The 9,934-nt window shown below is 41.8% G+C and overlaps 1 protein-coding gene across 1 annotated transcript; it reads right to left on the minus strand.

The window, feature by feature from the left end:
• Positions 1–630: 630 nt before the first annotated feature.
• Positions 631–9,478, minus strand: FAM217A (family with sequence similarity 217 member A). Its single transcript, XM_078054371.1, has 7 exons — positions 9,003–9,478; positions 7,871–7,958; positions 5,724–5,808; positions 5,546–5,559; positions 4,840–4,914; positions 4,686–4,753; positions 631–2,229 (listed from the first exon to the last, which is right to left on the minus strand). Exons 1-7 carry the CDS (start codon positions 9,476–9,478, stop codon positions 1,011–1,013), a joined length of 2,025 nt encoding a protein of 674 aa, XP_077910497.1. The 3' UTR covers positions 631–1,010.
• Between the last annotated feature and the right edge of the window lie 456 nt (positions 9,479–9,934).

The following is a 9,934-nucleotide window of genomic DNA, read 5'->3' on the forward strand; positions in this document are numbered from 1 at the left end:
AGTGTGATCCAAGAACCACCCGCATTAAAATCACCTGGGATATTTGTTTACAATGCAGGTCCCCAAGCCCCACTCTCAGGTTCCGTGTCCTTGGGCCTGGGACAGAACCCCGGACTCAACTTTTTTGTTTCCCTGATTAGGTGCAGTAAGGTGTGTCAGTCACATAGTCTCCCCTACACAAACACACTTTCTATTAATGAGATAAGAAGCTTTAGCTGTTTGCTTTTCAACTAACTGGGGTTAAGACTTGCAGCAACAAAGAACTTTGGGAAAAAGTTCCATTAACATGAGATTTTTGGCTGCTCTGTGGACAGCAACCTTTTCTCATTTTTCCTTTGACATTCTAAAACTGTTAGGTCTGAGTGGAAGAGGGTTGTTTCATGCCTACAACTATCATTTGGCCCCAAGAAAACTGATCTCGCTTTCATGTATATGACAAAGGACCTGGGAAAGGAAAAATTTTTAAGATTCACTGGAGGATCTAGAGGATCTTGCATATTAATTCAACAAAATCACAAGTATCTTAGCTTTTAATGGCCAAAAAAATACTCAAAAGATAGGTCAAGATGATAGACAAAGGAGATTTTAGAGCTAGCAAAGGAAAGAAAAAAAGGTACCAGAGTGGGAAGAACTAAAAAAATTAATTTGCTAATAGAGGTAATGTACTCTTAAGACTATAATGGAACACAAAATACACCAGCAATCAGTCGATTACAGCATTTACTGATGATGGAATTCTACTGGGAAACACAACAAAAGAATAATCTTTTGAATAGTTTACAAAGTGAAACATTCCTTTGAAACATGACATGCAAAAGATTGTCAAATATGTCAGGATGGAAGCCCTTGGATTTATATATAGACATCTCAGCAGTGCTTCTCACAAGTTCCACTCCACATCACATCAAGTTATTCATGTGTGTAATACCTGTATCTCGGCGTGATGAACCGTATTTTAGCCAAGCTTCTTGGAAATAGATTTGCTCACATTGAGATGCAGGAGAGAAAAGTTATTTTTGGTCAATGGGTGAACACTTATCCTTACCTACAAAGGAAGGCGATAAACAGTTTAACTTCTGAATATAGAATGGTTTGTTCAATTCTATGTTTTTTTGATAAGGTTTCTTTTTGGTCCTTGGTGCCTTAATGTCTTCTCTGTGATTTTCGGGAAAAGAGAGAGGTATAGGTGAAACTGGTATTGGAGACCTTGGTGGCAGACATTTTGTTGAGACCATCTTAACCAACGATTGAGTTGTTTGGGAAGTAGTGGGCTTGGTTGAGAGTTCTTGGCATGGATTCAAAATGGAGCTTTTGAGATTCCTAATGTCATCACAAGTTGCCATCAACTGTTTGGTGGCAGATGAACTTTTTAGAGACGGTGGTCTAGAAGTCCATTTGTATGTATTGCCGGCATTGCTCCAATTCCATTTGGAAGCATTTTGTTCAAGCTTGCAAGATCCAGAACTGCTTTTTCTTTTTTCGTGACTTTTATCTACACAAGTTGTCTGAAGACTCAAAGAGTCCGAAAGTTTTGGTTGTCTCATTTTGGAGATAGCTTTGGAGGAAAAGGGTCGCTCAGTAGCTGCTGGAGCACAGAAGGTAGTTTGAAGTCTGGGCCTCTCTTTTTGTATAGTCATGTGTTGTAACCTTTCCATTTCCAGTAAACGAGTTATCAAATGTTCAATAGAGCTTTCGGGAGGTTCCACTGTCGCTTTCCAATTTTCAGATTTTGAGAGGGCTAATTTGTGCAAGTCCAGAGTATTGAAAGGAGAAGGGAGAAAATCAGGATATGGAAATACTTCATTTGGTTCCTCTGTGAAAGATTCCTCAACATTTTCTATTGTTTCTGGCTTTAAGTTCAGGTCCATCTTTTTAAAATAGCTGAGCAAACTATCATTTGCTTTTTCATTTTCTGATAAATCACTTTCATCTGTTAAGTTTTCTTCCACACTGCTGTTTCCATATTTCAAATTCCAATTTGGGGCAGATAAACTTTCACCATTATTGTTTTCCACAGTTGAACATAAATTAACATAAGGCTCATTTCTGTCCTTAAAAAAGTCTCCATCAGCATAGGGCCAGCAGAGACCCGACGGTATCTGGAGGCCAGAGTAAGAATCAACTTGCTTATCGACAGAAGCACTTGTCAGGGAGGGGTTCAGAGTGAAGAGCCTCATGGGATTATTGGCTACATTAAAGCCAGTTTCCACTGCAGACTTCTTGAAATCCCTTTAAAAAAATGATTTAAATAGTGAATGATGTGTTGACTAGAATTAAAATGCTGTTAAAATGATAATAAGCAAGATTATCAAAGACTGGATAATGTTTAGTTTCTAATGGCCTATGTGTACCTATCTGTAACAGAGATGTGTTCATTTCCAAATATGGTCAATTATATAAAACTACATACATTTTTTAAAGTATAGATTAGAATATTAACTGGACACCCCTTTCTGCATGCACAGGTGACAAGATCATTCTACCCACAAATGGGCTAGCTGTGTCTATGAATGGCCACTAGGTTAAAAATGGCTAATTATATCTATTTGCCTATGAACATATTGTACATGCAGTGATGATGTCTGAGAAGGGGGCTCTCCAACTCAAACTGAAATTATAGTGAAACATTTACGGACACAAGATTAGATAAAAGGAAACTCAAAGAATGTAATTAGGTTACTCAATAAAGCCTTCTACTTTAGCCATTGTGGTTTTAAAAATTATGCTAACATAAAAGGAAGCAAAACAATGTTTACCAAATCTTATCCCATAGTAAAAAAAAAAAAAAAGAAAGAAAGAAAGAAACTATATAATTTAAAAAATTATCCCATAGTAATTTTCATCTGAGGGTCTTTTATTTTATGAGTAATGCTTCTAGGTACTATATTAGAATGAAAACTGCAAAAGAGCCGTGTTGTAGAATACTGAGTTTATAGTTTGTTTCTTTTAAAAGCTTATTAGAAATTCTGACATTGGAAGAGTTGAAGCATTAATTGACATATATAGTCTCATTATCTTCTTGCTTCCTTTAATGCCAGTTTACAGTAAAGACAGCAAAGTGTTCTTGAAGGATTTTGAAAAATACTTTTATTTCTATAGAAAATGTAAAAATTTATTGATTTAGCTAAATATTAGTTAAACTCACTTGCTTTTGTAAAACCATGGGAAAGTCACTTTAAATCTACAATTGATAAGAGAAGAATCCATGTTGTTTAGTGAAAAGAGCATGGAATCTGGGGGTGAGGACCTAGGTTTGAACCCCTTTGCCACCAGTGAGCAGAATGGTAATGACAGTACCGACCTTGGGGTTGTCTGAGAAGCAAAACAATTGCATGAATGTACTTTGCAAAATGTTAAACACTAAATCAAAGGTATTTTATTCTTGATGGCATACTGAGGAGAAAAATTTCAGTGATAGAGTATTTCACTGATCCTGGACTTCTCACACTGCAACATACTTAGGCTTCCCCAGGATTAATAACAAATAAATACCTATCAAACACATGATTCTGTTTAGTCCTCACAACAACCCTATAAGATAGGCGCTTTTATTTTCTACCTTTTATGGGCAAGGGAACTGAGGCACAGTGGCTAAGGCCACACATCTGGTAAGTGGTGGAGCTGGGATTTAAACCTGAGTGGTGGCACCCATGTTGGTAATCCCAGCACTGCCCTCTACTGACTCAGTTTATGTTTGCTGTACGTTCGTATGATAAAATTCAATTTATTTCATTTGACCTCTTATCTTGAAATCCTTGTTCCCAGCAGAGTTCATTCTAGTAAAAGTAGCCTTTCCTATGCCCCTCACACTGACATTCCCTTGGGACATTAGTCACTACGGTCCCTTTAGCACTTCTTGGACTCATTTCAGCATTAGGTTGAGTTTTATGCTGAGCCTCACCGAGGTAAAGTCCTCTGACTGGGAGACTGCTACCAATGAGCCACCCTACTGTCAAAAGTGGGGACAAAACTGAGGAACTAATTCTAGTTCTGATCCAGAACTCAAGATCTCCATTAAACAACACAATGTATGTAAAAGTGAGCCAGTGTTCAATAAATGGAATCTCCACATAGTAGTAATCTGTGTTTGTGAGCAGCATTCCAGCTGGTTCTAACACACATTACGTTTAAGAACCAAAAAATAAGAATTCAAACCCAAGTAAATTCTGAGAAGCAATATACTGTAGTGCTTGAGAGCATGAATCTGGTTCTGCCATTCATTCATTGTATGACTTTGGGCAAGTAACATACCTTGTCACCCTGACTCAATGTCCTCATCTGTAAGATAGGGATGCTGACAATAGTGTCTTATAGGATTATTGTGACGGTTAAATGAATTAATATACGCAAGGGACAGAAATCATTCCTGTCCCATGGACTATTATTTTTCTATCACAGTTTTTATTACAGTTCCTCTTCCCTTCGACAAGAAGCCCCAGCTCTATCCATGGAAACTCTCATTGTTAAGGGCACAGGAAACTGAATTCTTCTTATACTGATGATCTCTGTGGTGTACGCCAGCCACTTCCTATTTTAGGGTGAGTTTCCATAACTTCCCACAAGTGGCACACAATACTTTTTCTTCTGGTTGTTTTTCTCTTTGTCTTTCAGATGAGTAGTTAACTCATTTGCATTTAAATGTATCTCACTAATTTAGGGGGTTATGAAAATAGATATTCTCTCACCTGTTCTCCATGGTACTTCCTTCGTTAAGAGGATAACTCCATAACTGAAATATCCCTTGTTTACTATTCTGGAAACAGAAAAACCATGGACAACATTTTAGTAACTGCATGCATTTAAAAAAAAATACTTTGATTATGATGAATAACATCTCACCTGTGTTCTTTTGTGAGCATGCTCTGACAAATTTACTTCTAGCATCAGTTGCTCTATTGGAATTTCCAGATGGTTCTATAAAGCAGCAGAAGACTTTTAAACACAATACATCTCTAGTCCCTGTTACTGTTCTAAGAATGTATAGTTCTTGTTCTAACCAACAAATATATTGTAAATATATTGTAAAGTCATAAAATACTCCCTTTTATACAAACAGATATCATTTGTTTTTACTGACTTCAGCAGGAACTAGTTACAAATACCAACAGTGTTAACTAATGAGCCTCGAATATCATTAAGATTATCTTTATTTTACTAACAGTTAAGTGTCTTATATTTTGATCCAAAAAAGTAGATGAAAGATAAATTTCCTCACTATTTCAAAACAAAATATTAACCATTTTAACTGCCTCAATATATCTTAAAAGCTGAGACTACTTCTCTTTTGGAAATGACTACAAAACACTATAGTCACTACAATGTTAATTTCCATTTCTGGTATTCTTATATTGAAAAAATATATTATAAAATATTAACTTAATGACCAGTTTGCAGCCCTGCAGAACAGAAAAGGCTTTGACTTGTTTGAAGAACTCTACAGAAATGAAATTGAAATTTTTAAAGAAAGAAATTTTTTTTAATGAACATACATATAATTTTAAAATAATGTTTTGTGAATTATTTAAAACCAAACATTTATCCTTACCTTGTTAATTTTGCCTGAAAGAATGTGTATGGAAAAAATGACAATTAATAGTTACATAAAACTGGTTGTATTAAAAACAAACCCCCTTTAATATGAGTGGTTATTCATATTATAAGTATGAATGAACATAAATTTGCAGTATTTATAAATATAAAGACACACATCTAGGATTTCTTACCACCTACTGCACTGTCCTTTCCAGGTGGAAGATTTTTATTTTCAGGAGCAGGTACTTCTGAATCCAAATTCCAGTGAGACAAGTTCTAAAACAATATTTGTTTTAGGATAAACTTAACGTTAAGAACACTTTAAAAGCTCAAGTACATAATTTTTCATGTCTGTGGCTAAAGTATGAGAAAGGCATAAAGTTTCATGACACATTCTCCTTCCTATAAGGACACTACCAGAATTTTTGAGAAGCATGCAGTGTTCTCTTATCAAACTTATTATCAGCTTGATAACACCTATTAGGAGATAGGCTTTTACAATAATTTATGGTTTCGTTCCCATTTTGTTAAAAATAATGACACACGGGTTTTCAACATTGATTTTAAAAATATAATAAAATATCCAGTTCAGTGTGTCCCTGGTACACAATGGCACATTCGCCAAATTTTCTGTATCTGAACACCAGATCTGATACTCCATAAAATCCTCCCAACCACCAAAGAAAATTCTCTAATCTTCACATTGTACTCAACACTGACCAGCCCACTACTCATTCTAGACTCCAGACATTGAAACACACTCAGGAAATATTCAAAAGCAAGCCAAAAAATGAATAGGGAAAGGCACTAATATGTACTATTTATGTTCCAGACATTGTGCTGAATGCTGTGAGGGAAAAATGTGGAGTGTGTGCAGGAGCGGATTATTAACAATGTATCCTGGAATAGGGAAAGTGAAGAGGTGAGGAGTTTATTAAAGAAAAAAAAAATAATTTTTTGAGAGCAAACTCAGTTGTTTTCTATCTCCAAAAGAGAAAATCCTTTGTAAATCACACAAGTAAAATGTTAGGTATCATTCGCAAACTAAAGGAGGAACAGGGAGAATAAGCTTAAATACAGTATGAGGATTTAATTGGCCCACAAGAAAATTATCTCCTGCTGGGAAGGGTAGCTGAACATTGGAAGGTAGGCTGCAGATTATCTTTCTCTGGAGGTTAATTCCCTGCTCCCCAAGATGACACATAATTAGGTCTAGTCTCTACGTGAGAATCACCTGGGGAGCGTTTTAAAAATGATACTTGAGGGGCACCTGGGTGGCTCAGTCGGTTAAGCATCTGACTCTTGATTTCAGCTCGGGTCATGATCTCAGGGTCGTGGGATCGAACCCCGGGTTGGGCTCCGTGCTGAGTGTGGAATCTGCTTAAGATTTTCTCTCTCTCTCTGCCCCTCCCCTTGCTTGCGCTCTCTCTAAAATAAAATAAATACATCTTTAAAAAATAAAAATACTTGAAAAAAATTACTACAAGGTCTGACTCAGTAGGATGAAGGTAAGTCTCAGTTATTTGTATTTTTAAAACCTCCCTGACAGATTATCAGGCTTCTTTCAGCTCTCTGATCCTGGCCCACTAATGTACAAAATAACATGTGACAGAAATACCCTTACAGTGACACGTAAAGGGAAGCTGATGAAAACTGCAGTTGAGATCATATAATAAGATTAATATAACCAAATCTGTCAACTGGTAAGGGAAGCTATCAACTACACACGAGGTCCGCTAGATTGCAAACTCCTTACAGGTTGGGAATTGATTATGCTTTCTGATATCACCTCCTGCCTTACCAACATTTCTCACAGAATATGTGTGAGAGAATAAAAAAAAAGGTGAGCGCAGCCTGAGGGAGCAAGGCAGCATCTTTCAGGAAATCCAGTTGCAATAAGAACCGGTTTGAGGGGCGCCTGGGTGGCTCAGTTGGTTGCGCGACTGCCTTCGGCTCAGGTCATGATCCTGGAGTCCTGGGATCGAGTCCCGCATCGGGCTCCCTGTTCAGCGGGGAGTCTGCTTCTCCGAGCTCTGACCCTCCCCACTCTCATGCTCTCTCTCTCTATCTCATTCTCTCTCTCAAATAAATAAATAAAATCTTTAAAAAAAAAAAAAAAAAAGAACCGGTTTGAGATTTGGAGAGAAGCTAGTTAATTTTTCCTTTGTTAAAAGAACGAAAAAAATTTCCCATTTGATATTCCAAATGTGCCAAGAGGAAAACTCAGTACAAAGTGCTCACAAAGAGAGAAAGCAGCAGGGATGTGGGCAGATTCAGCGGGAGTGAGGTCTTGACCAGGGGAGGTGCCCAAACGCTCAGGTTAAGCCATTAGCCTTACCTCCTGGGAGATGTTGGACCCACGCGGGTTGGTACCACTGTTCTCACCATTTCTTCTCCCCGTTTTGGTCCTCTGTTTCCTTAAAATCCTACACAGGTTGTGACAGGCACATTTATGGGTAAGGTAGAACGATTGTTTTAAAAGCTTGAGCTTTGGCTCCCTGTCTAAAGGAGGTCCAACAATGCTTCGAGTGCAGGAGAACGGGGACTATGAGGGCAGAGGAGGGCTAACAATATGAAATCAGCCAGAAACAAGGGGGACCAGACCCCCCCCCCAAAAAAACACGGAGAGAGCAAATTGTAAGATCCGACAGAAGATTAGGATATTAAGGTCTTAGGTGAGAACAGAGACATTATCAGACAGAAAGATAAAATACAAATCAGAAAAAAAAATGATGAATTATCTGGAACTTATAAAGCAGGGCCATGAACTCTTCTTTTAATTATTCAAAACAGGTGCTACGTTTGAAAGCAGGATTAACCTCGCGGGCAGAACAGGCGCCCCATGCGTGTTCCCGGGACACTAAAAGGCCCACAGGGCCAAGCATTACTTTGCACGCCCAACTGTCATGGTATCTAAGCCCGCTACTGTTTAAGGTAGAAGGATCAGAAAACTATCAGATAACAGGTAAAACAATCATTAAGGTAGGACTATCCGGAAAGAATCACAAATTAAAGCCACCGCGGTAATCAGTATATTTGCGAATCGTTTACAATTTATTGTCTCCTAGAGGGAAAGGTGTAACCTGAAGAAATAGAAAATACAGTTCAGGTAAGTTTTGAATCAGTAAGTATTGATCCACCTGCTCTATGCGGGCCCTGGGATGGAATGAAGGAAGAGGGGGTTTGCTGAAGAGGTGGCGCTGCGTGGGGACATCCGCGTGTGTGCCACGGAGTAGGGCACCGGGCGCCTGGACGAGGCCACCGCGCCTGGAGGAGGGGCCCGAGGACAAGGGGGCCTTCGTGACAAGGGGTCGGGAAAGGAGCCGCGGGGCAGGAGGGCAGGGGGTGCAGCTGGGAGGCCCAAAGCCCGCGGGCGAGCACCCCCTCCCGCCTTCCGTCCCGGGGTGGGGGGCGCAGCGCAGAGCAGGGGGACAGCAGGTGGGGCTCGCGGGGGCGCCCCGGGCTCTTACCCCACGGCGCCGCAGGCCCACGTGTCGTCCTCAGCGTCGTCTCCGAGGGCGCTGCCGCCCCGAGGCCCCGGCCCGTCCGCGTGCGGGGCGAGCGGCTTGACGGGCGCCCCCTCGGACCCGGCCTTCCTGCGGCGGGAGGACAGGGCGGGCAGCGGGCGGCGGCCGGCCGGGAGCACGGCCCCCTCGGCGCTGGACGGCCTGCGGGCCGCCGGGACCCAGGCGGGGCCCCGCGAGGCCAACCTCGGCCGGGGCTGCGGCTCCGCGGGCCTCCCCCGCGGCCGGGTCGCCCGGCAACTACCATCGAGCGCCCGCGCCCGCGACGGCGCCGCGTTCCACCGGGGCCACCGGTATTCGGGGGTCACCAGGCCGCCAGGCCCGCGGGACGGGCGACGCGACCGGGGGAGGGCGCTGAGCCGGAGCCCGGGCCCCTGCGCCCCTCCGCGCCTCCTCGGCGGCGGCCCGGCCCACTCGGCCATCGCGGGTGGAGGGGGCCGCCCGGGGGCTCCGCGCGGGCGGAGGTCACGGCCGCCGGGCCTTCCCCGGCCTTCTCCCGCCCTGGCCCTGACCCTGACCCCGAGCTGCGAGCTCTGCGTGGCGCCCAGTGGGTCCCCGGCCCCTGTTCGAATAGAGCCAGGAGCTCGGGCGTGTAGTGCGCTAGACGGAGCAAGCTGTGTGTATTCGCATGGATGTATGTACAGTCCTGTCTGGGCTTATAGTATATACTATTTAAATAATTAAATGGAAGAAGGAAGGTATCCCAGCTGAGAGCAAGCCCACCTCTGGTCGTTCCAGATCAGTCATTGGTGTTACAACAGGAAGAACAAAAGATGATTTTTTTTTTTTCCTACCTGGGATACATGTAGATGATAGGCCAGTTTTGCCCTCCAAATGCCTGTCTGTGACTTCAGTTCCCTGAAATAAGTGTGTGGGGT

Source organism: Halichoerus grypus, chromosome 9, assembly GCF_964656455.1.
Source record: "Halichoerus grypus chromosome 9, mHalGry1.hap1.1, whole genome shotgun sequence".
In the NCBI taxonomy this organism is placed as follows: domain Eukaryota; kingdom Metazoa; phylum Chordata; class Mammalia; order Carnivora; family Phocidae; genus Halichoerus; species Halichoerus grypus.